Raw genomic sequence first — 20,554 nt, forward strand, 5'->3', positions numbered from 1 at the left:
CTGTGCAGAGCTATGGGCCACTTCCCTACCATTTTACACAGCACCAGAAAAGCGGCTCTACTATTGAACACCACCTCTTCAGGGGGAACAAATGGGAGGGATTCATGAAGTCAAATATCCAACACTTTTACTTCTGCAATCGGTGCAGGCAACCCTCTAGAGATATGTTCCAGACTGAGCATCGAGGGGTTGTGAGCCTTATGCTTGGGTTCCCCATATCTTTCCTTCCTATACCCACGACAGAAACACATCTATTAAACTATATTCAAAGACTTCCAAGGGTCTTTGTTGGATCCAAGAATATGCCTCTTGGATAATTAATTTCAAATTCAGCCTATATACTATTAATTACAGTCCTTTATGCAAGTTCATACTGTTATAACAAATCTACTCTAACTCCCATTGACTCCAATAGGCAGTGAACTCTGTCCAAATGCCTTAAAAGGATTAAATAAAATAATGACAAATACATGTATATTACATATTCTATATTACTATATTTCTATATTACTGATATATACTACATGTAACACAGCACTTTAAATATCACATAAAATAATTTCATTATTAAAACAACTTTAAGTAAAAAGGAATAGCATAAAGCAATATTTACCAACTGGGTCTTTTTGATTCTGAAAGAGTATTTTGCTGTTACTGCCATCCATGTTTGCCATATTAATTGTGTTCCCATCAGTCCAGTAAAGCTTCCTTAACAAGAAACAAGACTGATTGAAAATTTGATTTCATATACGCCATGTTCTAAATGTGTCTGTTTTGAAAAGATGATCAAACGAATAATACATACAATGTTGTTACAATATGGCTGTAGTACTTAGTTCATAATAAGGTTTGTTATAAAAGTCTTCTGTATTCAGTGCAAGAAATTCTGTACAAAAGTTCTGAAGCACATGCATTTAGTACAAATAAAATAGACATCAGCAAGTTTAGCACCTGTATTTATGCTTTTTCCCTAAGTTTAGACAAATGGTTGTTTGTGTGCATGCACATACACACACAGACTTTTCTTTTCCCTTGCTGTCCTGCAATTCTATAAGGCATGTTAATAAAATATCAGAAATAATTGTAATAACATCTATCTGTATTATTAAGACTGAGAAAATGAGTTGTCAGATCCAAGATATTCAATTTTTTTCTTAGTAGTCCTAAAAATAAAAGCAAGTACTGAAAATCCACCAGACATAGGGACAAATACAAGGAATCTTTCCATATATTTTATGAAATCCCACCAGTTAAGAATAATCATACTTTACCCCCTGACAGGGTGCACTGCAAGACACTGGGGTTTATCGATTCCATGGATGACTGAGGTTTTCAAAGAACCATCTAAATGTGCCACATTAATTTGAGTTTCATCAAACTCCGAGCTAATCCAGTACAAATTTCTTGACACCCAATCCACTGCAAGGCCTCTAATACTCTGAATATCTGCAAAATGTGAAAGAGCAAATTAAAAGTGAATATAGGTTGTTCATTTGGTTTACTTTCCAAATAAATTATTTTCTGTTTTAGGGAAAAATAATTTATACTTTAATTTGTTAGCAAAATTGTTCAAGAATGCAATCTCATTCACTTATCAGCCATTGTTAAAGCATGAATAATCGTTAATGTTCTGATGAGCCAGATGAAAGCCTACAGCAACAATTAACATTGAAATTGCACTACACAGTCAATAATTCTCAGCAAACACTGAGGAGTAAAAAATAGACATCAGTCGTATTATCCAAGGATAATAACCAACTATAAACTGTATAACTGTTAGTGCATTTTCCAGTTTAGGGGGAAAACATTATTTGTTTGTTTTTAATACCTCTGCAACAGGTGTGCTGTTTGAAAAGTATCAGTTTGACAAACATGATTTGGAAAAAAATCACCCTCCTTTAACAGGTTCAGAAATTAATTTCTATTTTTAAAGTTAATTTATACAAAATCAAAATGATGTGTGATGAAACCTCATGCTCACTCTGAGGGGGATGATGGTTCAAAGGCAGGCTGTTAAAAGGCCTCCTCAAACAATGAGCCCAACTGCATTGATTGATTCCATGAGAGTCCAGCACAGTTCCGGAAGTGCTGTTTCTCCCTACTTTCTCAGCGTCAAGGAGCTCCCTGGCACCAAAAATACAGATCCAGTGTCACTGGTCAGCACCTGAGCCAAAGAAAGCACTAAGGATGACTCCAAATCTGAGGGCTCCACCTTGTTCCAAATGTTTGAAGCTACTCATATACCCAATATCACAGCTTTCCAGTAGGCTCTGAAACTCTGCAGTATGAGTCCTCTTTGCCCACAAGTGGGAATATGCAGTGGTACCAGTAATGTAGGAAGATAGATACGGCATTGCCAGTGTTTTAGTACCTAATTCCAGAATAGGACTCCAACTAGGATCTTGAAAAAGGTGCTGGTCCCTGTAATGAAGGCATCAACTTGCTCCCTCTGTGGGACTTAGAAGCCAAGGATGGCATACTATATGGCCTTGTACAGAACAAAAGCCTTGAACCTGGACCACATCCAAAGTTCTTACAGCTCCTTCCTAAGACAAGCCAGCACCAAAGTCTACTATTTTTTTTTACAGGTTCAGACACAAAAGCATAGTAAACAAGCACCAAACTGGGAATGACTACGCTCAAGTTAGATGAGACACTGGATACGAACATGAAATTCAGGAAAACTATAGAGGCAAAAGACACACTTCTAGAATCCATATGTTTCAAGGTCTTACTTGGCTATGATGCCAGAGCTATTATTATTAATCTAAAAACTATTATTGAAAAAAAAAACCCTGAATCAATGCACACCCATAAAAACGTATATTAGAGAAATCTGATGAAAGACCAGAGGTCCATGGGCAGCACAGTTCTTCTGTCCACAACTGACTGAGAAAGAGGAGGGACTAAGGCAAGTGGAGCCACATGGCACTCTTATCACCTTGTTCCAAATGTTTGAAGCTACTCATATGGCCCAATATCACAGCTTTCCAGTAGGCTCTGAAACTCTGCAGTATGAGTCCTCTTTGCCCACAAGTGGGAATATGCAGAAAATACTTTAAAGTAAAACTGATTCTTGGTCTCCCTCCAAGATTTTGTCAAGATGAGATTACTAAACTGGCTATATGCTTGGAAATATTTCAGAAACTTGGAAACTTTTGCTCCTTTTGGAAATGGAGCTTAAAACCCATTGGCTTCTGAGGAAGTTGAATACAATGACTGTCCTTGCTAAGTACCCTTGAACTGAATCCTTGTGCATTCAACCTTTTTGCTTTATCTCTGACATCAAAGAGCATATGCAGCTGATTTCAAGCCATGTTCTGGCATTATAGATTTTGCAAGCTTTTTTTTTCAGGTCAAATTGCATCTGGTCTATAAAGGAAAGGTAATTTGCAATATGAACTGTGGCCTCTGCCGAAGACAGATAGATATAAAGAGAAAGACAATACATTACTCATCAAATTCATTGACAAGTTTTGCAATTTTTTATTGAATAGTTTATACCACAACTCAGTTTATTCTGGCATTCAGCCACTTTTTCTGATAAACTTTTTTTCTAGAAGAATTCCAGCACCTCAGTTCAGGTCCAACATACAGAACTGAGAGTCTGTGTGGTTTTTGATCTTGCCACTGTTGACTCCATCACCGGATTCATGAAGACAGTGGGAAACAGAGCAACATTCTCCCTAAAACACATATATCAGCAAACTTAGCAACATCCAAAATTAAATGAAAATGCTGCCATTTCTTCACCAGTTGATCCAGAAAAGAATGCAAGTACACAGCAGGCATATTGCAAAGGAGAGTATGGTCTCTCTACTTGGCAAAATTTGTCTTTGGGATTGTCTGAAGACAGGGCTGGCTCCAGGCACCAGTGAAGGAAGCTGGTGCCTGGGGCGGCCAATAGAAAGGGGCGGCATTCCTGAATTTTTGGGGCGGCACATCCAGGTCTTCGGCGACAATTCGGTGGCAGGTCCTTCATTCCCTCTTTTCCTCTTCGGCAGCAATTCAGCGGCAGCTCAATCAGGTTTTTCTTTTTTTCTTCACTGCTTGGGGTGGCAAAAAAGCTGGAGCCGGCTCTGTCTGAAGAGGAGCTAAAGAAAAGCCTTCAATATTACTTATTTGATCATAAAAATGAGAAAAGGTACAACCCCCAACAGAAGTGCTATTTTCCCTGTACTGTTTTTGTTTGGATTTTGCTTCTGAGGAGTCAACAGTCACTTCAGTTTCCAAATAGATACATATTCCTACAGAAAGTCCTCATTAGACTTGCCCTCCTGATTTCAAGCAGGTGGTTTGGAATGATGTGTTCATAAAGAGGAGAGAAGACCTGTTGCTGGAGAGCAGACCTGCTGTTCCCAGTACAGGAATTGACACTGGTTGCAACAAAACTGCCAATGAAGCCAACAAATGGAGTAACATCAGTACTGGTGAATACTGGTGCTGAGTAGGTGGAGACAGCAGAGTTCAGAACCCAGAGCCAATGCAGTCTCTGCATGCACAGTGCTGATGCTTCACAACAGCACAGTGCAATCTACTTATGTGCTATCATATCTGAAAATATTTCTGTTGTTGCCTCCTGGAATGTACGAGCTTTGTGTAATGCAAACAGGAATCAAATGCTGAGAATTTAGTGACTGGAAATTCTCAAGGCAAGCAGAGTGCTCTTCAGGGCCAATACCTAACTTAGGTGGGGGGGGGGAAAGAAACATGTCACCGTTCAGTACTAGAAGGATGGCACACAAGAATGGAGGGCACTGATACCTCAACTCAGCTCAGGACATCCCTACATCTTTCCGAGGAGAATTATTTGCAGGATGGCAGGGGAAGCCATCAGTCTAGGCTTTCCTTGGACCTGCACCAGAGTGGTTGATGTCAAAATGTTTGATGCTCCCCACTGGAGATCAACTTTTGTGAAGCTCAGTGTGCCCAGTAAGCATTAGGAATATCAGTATTTCTAAAGAAGGATATTGGTGTTTCTACAGAAGGATGAGGAGTACAACTGAAGATGCATTATGCACCTAGCCAGTCATGATTCTTTTCTGGACAAATACTTAGTAGTTGTTCGTGTACACACTTACGTCACCTAAAAAAAATACTGTCTTTTTATCAGTTTCCTTTGTCTACTGTGATAAGAAGAGCTGGCCAATAATGAAAATAGAGACAAGCCAATACAGCATTGAAGCATCAATCAGCCAGAAAACTGACACAGGCCAAGTGTAATGGAAGGAAACAGGATCAAAAGGTTGCACTCCTCAACAATGAACGTATTGGCTATGGTCAAGCACAATAAAGAGCCTCACTGATTCCAATCAGTTGAAGCTTGGACACATTGGAAGAAAGTAAGTATCAGGTATATTAATCATGATGACATCACAAACATTCTAAAACCCATATAGAGTAAAATGCTTGAAGGTGTAAACTATGCCCCAAATCACCCCAAAGTTACTGCCATTTTGTATTTTTTGTATTTGAAATTCAGTTTGTGGTTCACAAAATATATCTGAATGGGGACAATTAGGCAAGCACAATAGTCCAGAGGGAGCTCATCTTTTCTGCCCAAAGTCAGTGTAACTGACCATGCAATGGAGCATAAAAATGCATGAAATGTAAAGCTATTTTCAGTACACAATTTTTTCCTGCTTTTTGTTTTTAATTTTCTCCTTTCTAACTTTTCTAGGAAGGCAGCATTTGTTCTGTTAGATAAAGCAAATTTAATTTTTAATAAATGTTATATATCCCAGCTAAATCTTAATTATATTTGAAAGCATATATGTTTTATGGTCTTACTAAATTAGTATTGGCCTATTAATAAACATTATTCTGCACCAATTTTCTGTAATCCATTTAAAATTTAAGTATTCCATAGTTAGTACACATGCATATTTTTAAAATGAATGCCTACTACTTTTAAATAAACATTATGTTGTTCACCTCTTGAGATAACTGTTTCCAAACCAGTCCCATTAATAAAAGCACGCTTGATGGTTTGTGTTTTTACATCAGTCCAGTATAAGCGTTCCTCTGCTGAATCAAAATCTATGACTGTGACATCATCAATGTCAGGGACTGTGAAGGCAGTGATGAAGTTGAAGTATGGATTCTCTATATCCACACCTCTTATTTCTGAATGTCTTGCATAAAGAAGAAATTTCTTCATTTCTGTACAAAAAAAGGAAAATATTTTGTTCCTTAATTACAATTGACTGGATTCAAAGTTATTGCCTAAATATTATTTTACAAATTTTAAGCAAAGTTTGTATCAATGATGTAAGAACAATGTCTTGCATGCAAATCTGTTGATATAATGTGTAGCAAGCTACTATAGAGAAGTAATATGTATTCATTTACACATATTTAAAATCTTTTCTTAATCAATTACATCAATGTAGTCTTGCAGGATTCAAAGGAAAGAACAGATTGGAAGTAGTCTTTTAAAACTATTAGGTCTCTGAGGCCAGGTCTACCGTACAAACTTACATCAATATTACTATGTCACTCGGGGGTATGAAAACCCCTAAGTGATGCAGTTATACTGACCTAATCCAATGTAGACAGCACTATGTCGATGAGAGGACTTCTCCCGTCAACATAGTTAGCGCCTCTTGCAGAGGAGGATTAATTATGCCAATGGGAGCTTTTTAAGGGTAGACCTGCCCTAAGTGTTATAATAATCTAGTTCTTTATTTGCATATCTTTGTAATACCAAATGGTATTTGAAATCTCAGAAAATCACTGATGTACATCAGGAAAGAATTACAAATAGAAGTAGTTACAAGAAGCTCTTCAATATCTGCACTGATTACAAATAGATGAGTCAGAAGCATGGGGAGAACAAAGAAGGGGCTCATTGTTCAGATGAATCCACTTACAAAATACATAATAATAATGTTATTATATGATACATGAATAGAATATATCAAGGGCAAAACAGAACCTGTTTTCCTTGTCTCTAAACTACTTAAAATGTTTTAGAGAAACGCGTCAGTGTACGAATTGCAGAGGTAAATTTTGTTTTCTTTAACACATTTTGGTATAGCAAAATATTATTCTAGAGATTTCCTATTTAGGTACTGCAAAGAAGAGTGCATTAAAAGCTTTTACAAATAATGAACAAAATTATTTGACATTTCTGGGACTATTATAAAGCTTTCCTTATAATCTTTACACACACACACACACACACACACACACACACCCCTTACAAAGCTAGCTGTTTTATGCGTGTTCTTCATTTTAGTTCTTAATCCCCCAAAATTATGCTAAGAAGACTTCAGAAAAAAAGCAGGTAGAGATTAAGGCTATTAAGTATTTTTATGTCATCATTTTCTGATGCTGCACTTTACACTTATAAATCTTCCTGTACTACAGAGATAAGTTCTACTAACACACGACATACATAAGCAACAGAAAAAATGAACATGTTTATAAATATCAAAGTTCCACACACTGCATATATTAGAATAATTTATCTGCTCTCAAAAAAGTAGGTGTATCTTCAAAATTATCACTAAAAAGCACTGTACAGACAATTTTTAAGATTATTAAGATCTATTCTGTCCAGTTTAAAATCTTAACGCTAATGAAATCAGAGAAAATTTGGTTCCCAAGAAAAAATAAGAAACTTACCATAACATGTTTTCTTGTCTATGGACAGTTTCATCAGATGAGGACATGTACATGCAGCACTTCTATTGTGATTGATCAGACACATATGAGAACACGGACCTCTGCCATTGTTAGCAGCACAAGGATTAGGAGCTGGAATTATATAATGAGATATTAATAGTGCACAGAATAAAGAGCTGAAATAAAAACAACCTCCTGGGGCCAGGAATCAATCTTCCATCAATGCACAGAGAATATAACCATACAACTCCTTTTAATGTCATTTATATCATGATGTTTATATTTATATATATATTATATTATATAATTTATATTATCGACGTCTATCATAAATGATTAGAAAGCACTTTACATACATAAATAGAGATCACTTCATCCATTGCTGAAAAGAAAACAAAAAAATACTGGGGAAAGAAACAGCCAACCAAGGTACATAAGCAACACCACCACACACACACACACACACCCACACGAAGAGAAGGGAAGGGAAGGGAACAATAACCTCTCCAACTGAAATTGCAAAGAGACTGTTAAACAGCAGAAGGAGGAATTTGGTCTGAATACAGGGTTTAAAACCAGGTATATTTTTAATATATATATAAGGTTTTAATGACTGAATATCTTCAAGGTTTTTATAAAACCCTACTGTACAATGCAGGAAAATGCTCCTTTATTTCTTAAAACAATCAGCATCAAGAAATATTTTCCAAGAAAAAAAGATGTCTTCAATATATTTAAAGTAATGAGATCCATAACACTCTGAAAATATCATTTTTTCAAACATCTATATACTCCTTTGTGAAAAATAAAAAGGTAGACCTATTAAATAAATAAATACACTATAAGAAGTATGGAAAGTATGAAACATCACTAAAGAAAACCTAAAGGCGCCCAACTTCTGTCATAAAATGGTGAAAGTTCTCAGGTGCTCAGTCAATTACTTTTTCCCCCTCAGTGGCTGCCATCTTGTGCTCCAGAATCTTAAGCTTTTGTTTAAAGGGACAATAAAAAGGTCTCTAGCTTTTATCATTGTAGAAAACATTCATAATGTACCACCGATGTAAATTAATACTGTCATGTATACCTATGTCAGCAGAAAGGTTCAGGAACAGTCAGCATGGATTCACCAAGGGCAAGTCATGCCTGATCACAGACAGCTGCAGCGGCACAGGAGCTAGCAAACAGAGCTCTAAACAGGGGAGTTTGAGTGGGAGTTTGCAAGGGGAGTTTGGATTGTGGTGCTTGTTTGGGGTTTGCTTTTGCTGGGGGGGGTGGTCTTCTTGGTGTGGCTTGTGTTTCCCAGATTAACAGGATTTAGGTGGGAAGGAGATGACAGATACAGAGGCAGCTGTGGGAGTGACTCCTGCAGTAAAAGACACATTGAGGATGACTGGATGTGGAAGCTGTGGTATGTACATGATCCTGGAGGGGGGAACCGGTAAGAGTTTTTTCTGCATGAAATGCCGTCTGATAGATCTGATGGAGGAAAAGATCCGAGGTTTGGAGATGCAGGTGGAAAGTCTGGTTGAGTTTAGGAAGGGGTTTGAGCAGATGATGGAGCAAAGCTATGAGGTATCTGAAGGGAAAAGCTCCGACTCACGGATGGAAGCAGGGCTGGGGAATTTTGAGGGGAGACTGGATGAGGAAAGTGGTCAGTGGAAACATGAGACTCAAAGAACCAGGCAGAGAAAAAGACGGGCTAGTGAAGGAGAAATAGAGCTTAGGAACAGGTTTGCAGAGTTGGAAAATGAAGAAGGGGCTCAGCAGGTAGTCGCTGAAGGTGGAAGGGTAAGGAAGAAGAGAAGAGAGGCTAGCCCTATAGAAAAAGGGGAAGAGTCAAGGGAGACTACACCAAATATGAGCCCCAGGAGGATACAGGATGGGTTGAAGAAGATTGTAAGGGAAAATAGGAATGGAAAGAACTTGCAGCCAGAGGGAACAGGGGAGAGACTGGAGAATAGCACCGTCACCAGGAAAAGGCAGGTCTATGTGATCGGGGACTCTTTATTGAGAAGAATAGACAGGCCTGTAACTAGAGCTGATCCTGAGAATAGAAGGGTGTGCTGTCTTCCGGTTGCTAAGATACGGGATGTAGACCTGAGGTTGAAAAGGATCCTAAAGGGAGCGGGAAAGAATCCCCTAATTATCCTTCATGTGGGAACAAATGATACGGCTAGATTCTCGCTGGAAAGTATTAAGGGAGACTATGCTAGGCTGGGGAAGACGCTTAAGGAAATTGAGACTCAGCTGATCTTTAGCGGGATCCTTCCTGTTCCTAGAGAAGGGCAACAAAGGTCTGACAAGATTATGACTGTCAACAGATGGCTTAGGCAGTGGTGCTATAAGGAGGGCTTTGGGATGTATGACCACTGGGAGGCATTCATGGACAGAGGTCAGTTCTCTCGGGATGGACTTCATCTCAGTAGGGAAGGAAATAGACTTCTAGGATCGAGGCTGGCACAACTGATAAAGAGAGCTTTAAACTAGGAATTGGGGGGAGATGGATAGGAGATGTCCAGAAAATCTCCACACCAGATTTTAGCATTGAGAGGGAAGAAGATGAAGTAAGAATGGATACAGTCGTGGGTAGGAGAATGTATATAAGGAGTGAGGGCGGTGTGGATACTAGTCTAATAGGTTATACTGGATGTAGAATGACTGTGCCTAATAGGGTACAAAATGTGAGCGAGGTCAAACAGCAAAAATTAAGATGTTTGTACACCAATGCGAGGAGTCTAGGTAACAAAATGGAGGAACTAGAGCTACTGGTGCAGGAAGTGAAACCAGATATTATAGAGATAACAGAAACATGGTGGAATAGTAGTCATGACTGGACTACGGGTATTGAAGGGTATGTGCTCTTTAGGAAAGACAGAAACAAAGGTAAAGGGGGTGGAGTAGCATTGTATATCAATGATGAGGTAGAATGTAAAGAAATAAGAAGCGATGCAATGGATAAGACAGAGTCTGTCTGGGCAAAAATTACATTGGGGAAGAAAACTAGTAAAGCCTCTCCTACGATAGTGCTTGGGGTGTGCTATAGACCTCCGGGATCTAATTTGGATATGGATAGAGCCCTTTTTAATGTCTTTAATAAAGTAAATACTAATGGAAACTGCGTGATCATGGGAGACTTTAACTTCCCAGATATAGATTGGAGGACCAGTGCTAGTAATAATAATAGGGCTCAAATTTTCCTAGATGCGATAGCTGATGGATTCCTTCATCAAGTAGTTGCTGAACCAACAAGAGGGGATGCCATTTTAGATTTAATTTTGGTGAGTAGCGAGGACCTCATAGAAGAAATGGTTGTAGGGGACAATCTTGGCTCAAGTGATCATGAGCTAATTCAGTTCAAACTGAATGGAAGGATTAACAAAAATAAATCTGCAACTAGGGTTTTTGATTTCAAAAGGGCTGACTTTCAAAAATTAAGGAAATTAGTTAGGGAAGTGGATTGGACTGAAGAACTTATGGATCTAAAGGTAGAGGAGGCCTGGGATTACTTTAAATCAAAACTGCAGAAGCTATCGGAAGCCTGTATCCCAAGAAAGGGGACCAAGCTGGATGAGCAAGCATCTTAGAGAGGTGATTAAGAAGAAGCAGAAAGCATACAGGGAGTGGAAGATGGGAGGGATCAGTAAGGAAAGCTACCTAATTGAGGTCAGAACATGTAGGGATAAAGTGAGACAGGCTAAAAGTCGAGTAGAGTTGGACCTTGCAAAGGGAATTAAAACCAATAGTAAACGGTTCTATAGCCATATAAATAAGAAGAAAACTAAGAAAGAAGAAGTGGGGCCGCTTAACACTGAGGATGGAGTGGAGGTTAAATATAATCTAGGCATGGCCCAATATCTAAACAAATACTTTCCCTCAGTCTCTAATAAGGCTAAAGAGAATCTTAGGGATAATGGTAGCATGACAAATGGGAATGAGTATATAGAGGTAGATATTACCATATCTGAGGTAGAAGCGAAACTGAAACAGCTTAATGGGACTAAATCGGGGAGCCCAGATAATCTTCATCCAAGAATATTAAAGGAATTGGCACCTGAAATTGCAAGCCCATTAGCAAGAATTTTTAATGAATCTGTAAACTCAGGAGTAGTACCGAATGATTGGAGAATTGCTAATATAGTTCCTATTTTTAAGAAAGGAAAAAAAAGTGATCCGGGTAACTACAGGCCAGTTAGTTTGACATGTGTAGTATGCAAGGTCCTGGAAAAAATTTTGAAGGAGAAAGTAGTTAAGGACATTGAAGTCAATGGTAAATGGGACAAAATACAACATGGTTTTACAAAAGGTAGATCGTGCCAAGCCAACCTAATCTATTTTTTTGAAAAAGTAACAGATTTTTTAGATAAAGGAAATGCAGTGGATCTAATTTACCTAGATTTCAGTAAGGCATTTGATACCGTGCCACATGGGGAATTATTAGTTAAATTGGAGAAGATGGGGTCAATATGAACATCAAAAGGTGGATAAGGAATTGGTTAAAGGGGAGACTGCAACGGGTCCTACTGAAAGGCTTGGAGGGAGGTTACCAGTGGAGTTCCTCAGGGATCGGTTTTGGGACCAATCTTATTTAATCTTTTTATTACTGACCTTGGCACAAAAAGTGGGAGTGTGCTAATAAAGTCCTACTGAAAGGCTTGGAGGGAGGTTACCAGTGGAGTTCCTCAGGGATCGGTTTTGGGACCAATCTTATTTAATCTTTTTATTACTGACCTTGGCACAAAAAGTGGGAGTGTGCTAATAAAGTTTGCAGATGATACAAAGCTGGGAGGTATTGCCAATTCGGAGAAGGATCGGGATATTATACAGGAGGATCTGGATTACCTTGTAAACTGGAGTAATAGTAATAGGATGAAATTTAATAGTGAGAAGTGTAAGGTTATGCATTTAGGGATTAATAACAAGAATTTTAGCTATAAGTTGGGGATGCATCAATTAGAAGTAACGGAAGAGGAGAAGGACCTTGGAGTATTGGTTGATCATAGGATGACTGTGAGCTGCCAATGTGATATGGCTGTGAAAAAAGCTAATGCGGTTTTGGAATGCATCAGGAGAGGCATTTCCAGTAGGGATAAGGAGGTTTTAGTACCGTTATACAAGGCACTGGTGAGACCTCACCTAGAATACTGTGTGCAGTTCTGGTCTCCCATGTTTAAAAAGGATGAATTCAAACTGGAGCAGGTACAGAGAAGGGCTACTAGGATGATCCGAGGAATGGAAAACTTGTCTTATGAAAGGAGACTTAAGGAGCTTGGCTTGTTTAGCCTAACTAAAAGAAGGTTGAGGGGAGATATGATTGCTCTCTATAAATATATCAGAGGGATAAATACAGGAGAGGGAGAGGAATTATTTCAGCTCAGCACCAATGTGGACACAAGAACAAATGGGTATAAACTGGCCACCAGGAAGTTTAGACTTGAAATCAGACGAAGGTTTTTAACCATCAGAGGAGTGAAGTTTTGGAATAGCCTTCCAAGGGAAGCAGTGGGGGCAAAAGATCTATCTGGCTTTAAGATTCTACTCGATAAGTTTATGGAGGAGATGGTATGATGGGATAATGGGATTTTGGTAAGTAATGGATCTTTAAATATTCAGGGTAAATAGGCCAAATCCCCTGAGATGGGATATTAGATGGATGGGATCTGAGTTACTATAGAAAATTCTTTCCTGGGTATCTGGCTGGTGAATCTTGCCCATATGCTCAGGGTTTAGCTGATTGCCATATTTGGGGTCGGGAAGGAATTTTCCTCCAGGGCAGATTGGAGAGGCCCTGGAGGTTTTTCGCCTTCCTCTGTAGCATGGGGCATGGTTGACTTGAGGGAGGCTTCTCTGCTCCTTAAAGTCTTTGAACCATGATTTAAGGACTTCAATAGCTCAGACATGGGTGAGGTTTTTCATAGGAGTGGGTGGGTGAGATTCTGTGGCCTGCGCTGTGCAGGAGGTCGGACTAGATGATCAGAATGGTCCCTTCTGACCTTAGTATCTATGAATCTATGATTATTCTAATTGCCTTCTATGACAAGATAACTGGCTCTGTGGATGAGGGGAAAGCAGTGGACGTGTTGTTCCTTGACTTTAGCAAAGCTTTTGACACAGTCTCCCACAGTATTCTTGCCAGCAAGTTAAAAAAGTATGGGCTGGATGAATGGACTATAAGGTGGATAGAAAGCTGGCTAGATTGTCGGGCTCAACGGGTTGTGATCAATGGCTCCATGTCTAGTTGGCAGCCGGTATCAAGTGCCCTAAGGGTCGGTCCTGGGGACAGTTTTGTTCAGTATCTTCATTAATGATCTGGAGGATGGTGTGGATTGCACCCTCAGCAAGTTTGCAGATGACACTAAACTGGGAGGGAGAGGTAGATACACTGGAGGGTAGGGATAGGATACAGAGGGACCTAGACAAATTAGAGGATTGAGCCAAAAGAAATCTGATGAGGTTCAACAAGGACAAGTGCAGAGTCCTGCACTTGGGATGGAAGAATCCCATGCACCGCTACAAACTAGGGACCGAATGGCTAGGCAGCAGTTCTGCAGAAAAGGACCTAGGGGTTACAGTGGATGAGAAGCTGGATATGAGTCAAAAGTGTGCCCTTGTTGCCAAGAAGGCCAATGGCATTTTGGGATGTATAAGCAGGGACATTGTAAGCAGATCAAGGGACGTGATCATTGCCCTCTATTCAACATTGGTGAGACCTCATCTGGAGTACTGTGTCCAGTTTTGGGCCCCACACTACAAGAAGGATGTGGAAAAATTGAAAAGCGTCCAGCGGAGGGCAACAAAAATGATTAGGGGAGTGGAACACATGGCTTATGAGGAGAGGCTGAGGGAACTGGGATTGTTTAGTCTGCGAAAGAGAAAAATGAGGGGGGATTTGATAGCTGCTTTCAACTATCTGAAAGGGGGTTCCAAAGAGGATGGATCTAGACTGTTCTCAGTGGTACCAGATGACAGAATGAAGAGTAATGGTCTCAAGATGCAGTGGGGGAGGTTTAGGTTGGATATTAGGAAAAACTTTTTCACTAGGAGGATGGTGAAGCACTGGAATGGGTTACCTAGGGAGGTGGTGGAATCTTCTTCCTTTGAGGTTTTTAAGGTTAGGCTTGACAAAGCCCTGGCTGGGATGATTTAGTTGGGAATTGGTCCTGCTCTGAGCAGGGTGTTGGACTAGATGACCTCCTGAGGTCCCTTCCAACCCTGATATTCTATGATTCTATGAAAGCGTGACACAACAGTGAAAAGGTGTGAACTATGTCTATTGAACTGTGTCAGTGAAAAGATGTGAACTGTGTCTTACTAAGGTATTAAATCTGTAGTCCAATTATGATGATTTAAAAGTGAACAATTGATTATTTCACTGGTGATCAAAGCACATAAAAGAAGGATGATCATATTATGAAGATCTGTATAGTCACTTGTGATTTTCATGTCATAAACCACAACTTAGGCTGCAAGCTGTGTTTAGGAAAGTACTGATAGTCCCCCCCCCACACACACACACATTCAATTTGACCTCTCTGCATACCAACACTGTAGCTGCTGAAAAGCTTTGTCACATATTTGCAATATTTGCAAAAATGACAAATGTTTTATATTATTTTCAGGGGTCTCCTAAGCCAATCCTAGTTTAAAGAGAAAGTACCCCAAATAATATCAATTCTGAATTCAAACAACATAATTCACTGTAGATTACATTATTGTTAAGTAGACTTTTCAAAGGTAACACAATTCTGGAGATCATCACTCTTTTCAAAATAAACTTAAACAGCCCTTTGGTTCAAATAATGTTGTGTGGATGTAAACAGCTGCCAAAAGAAATTACTTGCAGTGAGCAAGTTTTGTTGGTCCTAAACCCCCCAGAAATTATGCTACATATTATAGATCATCTATTGACACCTTAACTATTTACATGTATATAGATATAGAGATTCCCAAAACAGCATATCCTAGGACAATGCAGGTTTTTTGTGACAGAACACACGCCTGTATTCACACCTTACACAGTATTATAATAATCTTTGTACAAAGCATGACCTGTAAGATATCATTTGAAAACTCATAATTTGCTGGTCAGTATTTGCTGGTAAGATGTGTGTGGCAACATTGTATGCAACCTATAAGATTCCCTTGTATGGTGTTATTAACACGTTCCAAACCCACAGCCCTGCCCAAACAGAAGTTGGCAAAAAGGTCTGTCCTAAACAAAGAAATGTGTGCTCTGGTAAATTTGCATTTAAGCAGTCAACTGAGTCATCAAGAATAAAGGGAAGACAAAGGAAATTTAAACAGGTGAAAAAAACAGCAGGGAATGTCCTTCCATATAGACTCTTTGGCTCCTGGTTCTTAGCTGGGAATGTTTTTCAGTGTATAAAAAGGAACATCCCAAGGAATCCCCTCTCATTCTTTCTGCCCATTCACTGCACCTGAAGAGGCAAAGGAAGTACTCCCCATCGAGGTCCCAGTTCTCCTGCCCAACGGATGGGATTTAATTGCTGGAGATCCCAGATTTGAGCTGGGAAGAAGGGCAGCGGAATCTTCTTTCTCCAAGGAATTTAGGATCCATTTTAGGACTTGAGTGGGAACCTGGAGCCCCTTAAGAGATTTTCTTTCTGGTCTTACTCTGTCCCAGCACTTACCCCTGGCATGGCTTGCTGAACATACTTCTCATCCTTGGCATCTCTCCCCTCTCTGCTCTTCATCTCTAGATCAGGCTTTTGTGTGTTGGAGTTGCAGCTTCTTGGGGTGGGAGGGACCCAACGTTCCTGTCAGAATCCCATGCCCTAGCAGTGCAAGTGTTGGCTGGCTGAGAATAGGCAGGGAACAGTTTACAAATAGACCACTCCTTGGATTTAGTTTGGTGTTTATGTGACAGCTTTGCCATGTCTGTAGGCGCAGTGGCAGAGGGTGGGGAAAGATATTGGCAGGGAGGTGCTGCACTGCTGACTCTGGGAGGCTGAGACCATATCACTGCTAAATAACGGATCCAAGAGAAGAGGAAGAAAGAAGACTGCTCACCACTGCCTGGAAAAACAGGTGAAATAGCAAGCTGGTAAAAAAGTCAGGAGCAAAGTGAACCACCTCTTGATTGCTGCTGTGGAGACAACAGATCTGGCAGCAGGCCAGACAAGGGCTTGTGGCTAGCAGGGGCTGCGCTACAGCTTTTAACTGACTCCGGAAATTGCAGACAGGAGGGAAATAGCTCATACAGAATTGAGGGAGATACTGGGCTGCAGATTGGAACTTCCCCTTCATAAAGTAAGGAATTATGTGGGAACCAACCCAGTATCATATTACTACCAAAGGATGCCTCTGTGGAGGTACGGAAACTTACTTTGCAAATCTTCCTCAGGTTAGGCTCATCACTTTGAGGCCCAAGTATTTTTAGCTGGGAGGATTTGAGAAGGGTGCAATTGGCATGGGTACTCCAAATGCTTTATATACAATCTTTAAAGCCCAGAAAGGACCATTATACGTCACATCCTTTCAAAGAATTGCTAAGAGTTAGAACAAAATGAAGGGATAATTATTTCCCAGGAACTATGGAAAGATGAACTTACCTTGAACAGAAAGGTTTCTGGAGCTATAAGAATAAGTTTTCTTTACACTGACAGCTGTGTGGTTTTTGTATGAGTAGAACTACAAATTCCAAAACCTGCCTTTCAGAGATACTGGCAGTTAGAAAGGCCAGCCAGGGGCTTGTATAAATCTGTCATGCTGGTCAACCCTGATGATATTCAGATGGGGAATTGGATATGCCTACCAAAGGAACACTATTAGAGCTTGTACCATGTTTCTTTGGTGTTTTTCCAATCAACCATTCTGGAGAAACTCTAGTGTAGCTGAGATCATCAGAACTTTGTGATTATTATAAGAATTATATTTATATTACAGTAGCATCTACAAGCCGGGGCCCTACTGTGCTGATTATTGTACAAACAAAGAGGTAGTCCCTGCTTCTAAAAGCTTTTTGTTTCCCCTCACACCAGAATTTAATTTGACAAGATCAATGACTGAAATTTCCTGCTTGACTTCTGTCTAGATAAGAAAAAGCATCAGAGAATCCTCCTGAACTTCTCTTCTGAGAAGTTGGGTTGGTTTGCCTGGTTTGTTAACAGTAAGTGTTTCTGATCCAGATGAAGGAGTCCCTGCTTCAAGAGATCTGATATTTTCAGGGGTGCAATGTGAATTTCTTGGCTATTGTGCAAACCCAAAGTGCCTTACAGGGACAGTGTAAGGGTTACTGGCAAAAGATATGTGACTATGCATATTAGCGCTTGTTACATGAAACTGACTTTAAAAGACATTAGGTTTCTGTATTATTTTCCTCTCATGGTATCACTAAAGAACCAAATTAAAGTGGTTTGGAGGCCTTAAACAATGCATTTTCATACTTTAATATATGTTAAAATTTCTATTAAATTTAACCTTAACTCTAAATCTCCTAGGTTTTCAATGCTTTTTTGGGGGAAGAGGGAGTAGATAATTACACCATCCCTGTCATTGTTTGGTCTTAAGCTATCGATGCATATTCTCAAGTTTAACTCCAGTTTAATATTTATTTAAATCAGGGAATGATTACAACAAATACATCAACCTTAAAGTACATTCATTGTTTATAGTGCCTAAATATGTGTGTATTTGTCTATCTTTAAGAGCCCATATTTTAATGTTAGCTTAAATCTTTATTTGAATACATCATACACCACAATAGCTTGAGAAATAACTAGATATTTCCCCATAAAGTGCACATTTAAGTAGCAATGGCCACTTACAAAGGACTTTTATATGCAATATGCCAACATCTCATAGTAAATTTTGCTTCTCTTATAACATTTCCATGAAATATTGTTTCCATCTTTGCTACTCTAGTAAGTCACGGGTCTACACTAAAATGTGTAAGTTTTCATTAACCTTTAGTCCTTTTTTAAAAAAAAATTCTCCCATAAGATTTCTGGTTCTTATAAATAGACTCATTCAGGCTAGAAGAGATTACGAGTCCAGAAAACTACATGATGGAGTAATGATTTCATGATTGCTAAACTTCTTAACGTGGGTGTCAAACATAACTTTCATTATAGTTCTTGCTGATGTTAATGAGTGTGGATATTATAATAGATAAAACCATGATTCTGCAAACACTTATCTAAAGGCTTAATTTTAAGCATGTGAGTAGTCCCATTGAAGTTAAAGTTAAGCACATGCGTAACTTGCAGGATTGGGACTAAGTGTCTGTGACACTGTCTCCCTCTAGTAACTGGCTGAGAGAGGTTAAGAATTTGATACCATATTAACCTACAGCTAACTTGAGTTACTTCTTTAACTCGGATGCCACTGGTTTATGCTTTAGTGCTGTGGGTCCTGAGTGCTATACTCATTGACTACTGGACATGGATTCATTACAAAAATGCCAAAATTTGAATAAATCTGGGGCTACGTCATGTTCTTGAAAGTTATATTTATGTGCTGATTTTTCCTCCTTGATTCTGTTTGAACATTTTATATTTTTGTTTATACTCTTTCTCTGAAAATATCTGATAAATATAATCACATTAATAATTAAATCATTTTAAAATTAGCCTCTTTAATCTCCATTATATATATATAATTCAAAGTCGTACGGTTCCTAATTTTAAAATAATTAGAAGCGGAGAGCCATTTATATATTTGCACAGTTTTAAAGGCCTACCACAATGAGAAACAGTTTCAAACTTGCTCCCTATTTAGTTTAAATGAATATAAACAAGTACTTCTTCACACAATGCACAGCCAACCAGTGGGACTCATTGCCGGGGATATTGTGAAGGCCAAAAGTACAATTGGGTTCATAAAAGAATCAGATAAGTTCATGGAGGATAGGTCCATCAGTGGCTATTAGCCAAGATGGTCAGGATACAACCACATGCTCTGTGTGTCCCTAAACTGTTGATTGCAAGAAACTGGAACTGTAAGACAGGAGATGGAGCACTCAATAACTGTCCTAGTCTCTCAATTCCTTCTGAAGCACTGACCACTGTTGGAAGACAGGATACTGGGCTAGATTGAACATTGGTCTGACCCAGCACAGCCATTAATATGCCATATTCTAAACTATACTAATAATACAGATTTATGTTTCTGATTTGTGCTCTTCCCAGTTACCTATGAGAGTTTTTCAAATGATGAAATACAGTCCTTCACCACCCACCTCTTCCTTTCACTTTATCGTGTAATAAAATGCATGGAATTTCAACATCAGTCACTCTCATGGCAACAATTAGAGAATTATTTCACTGAAGAATTAAGCAGGAACAGCAGAGCTGTGAGAGACAAGTCTAATTCAAATATGTATCTTATAAAACAAAAAAGGGAACAATGAAAGTTACTGACAAAATAGATTACTTTTATATAAATGATATTGTTTTCATGATTGCTCAATTATAAGAGTGCCTTTTAAAAGTATGATTTTAAAGTATAACCTTGAATTGGGAAAGAATGGATAACTCAGCATGTTTTCAGTTTTCCAAGGATTCAGAGCTTTAAGAGTTTAGAAAACTTGACAGTACTGGCCCCATTTTTCAGGGGACACTCCTCACCAAAAAAAAACCCAGAATGTTACATAAAAAGTAATATTTGGGGCAAAAATCACTCTGAATATATTTTAGCAAAACTAAGTGGGAAAATATTCAGACTTTGTTGTCTAAAGTTAGATACCTAGTCCCAATCTAGAAAAGGAGTACTTGTGGCACCTTAGAGACTAACAAATTTATTTGAGCATAAGCTTTCGTGAGCTACAGCTTCATTGGATGAAGTGAGCTGTAGCTCACAAAAGCTTATGCTCAAATAAATTTGTTAGTCTCTAAGGTGCCACAAGTACTCCTTTTCTTTTTGCGAATACAGACTAACACGGCTGCTACTCTGAAACCAGTCCCAATCT

General features: G+C 39.0%; 1 protein-coding gene across 1 annotated transcript in view; it reads right to left on the bottom strand.

Annotated features, from left to right (window-relative positions):
* LRP1B (LDL receptor related protein 1B) overlaps positions 1-20,554 on the bottom strand; it is a 1,336,604-nt gene that overhangs the window by 465,516 nt on the left and 850,534 nt on the right. Inside the window, exons 28-31 of the mRNA XM_043505072.1 lie at positions 7,630-7,761; positions 5,935-6,162; positions 1,272-1,446; positions 614-708 (exon numbers count right to left, since the gene is read on the bottom strand). Coding sequence (XP_043361007.1) covers positions 614-708; positions 1,272-1,446; positions 5,935-6,162; positions 7,630-7,761 — 630 coding nt within the window. The remainder of the gene's footprint in view (positions 1-613; positions 709-1,271; positions 1,447-5,934; positions 6,163-7,629; positions 7,762-20,554) is intronic.

Source organism: Dermochelys coriacea, chromosome 11 (assembly GCF_009764565.3).
Source record: "Dermochelys coriacea isolate rDerCor1 chromosome 11, rDerCor1.pri.v4, whole genome shotgun sequence".
Taxonomy (NCBI): Eukaryota; Metazoa; Chordata; order Testudines; family Dermochelyidae; genus Dermochelys; species Dermochelys coriacea.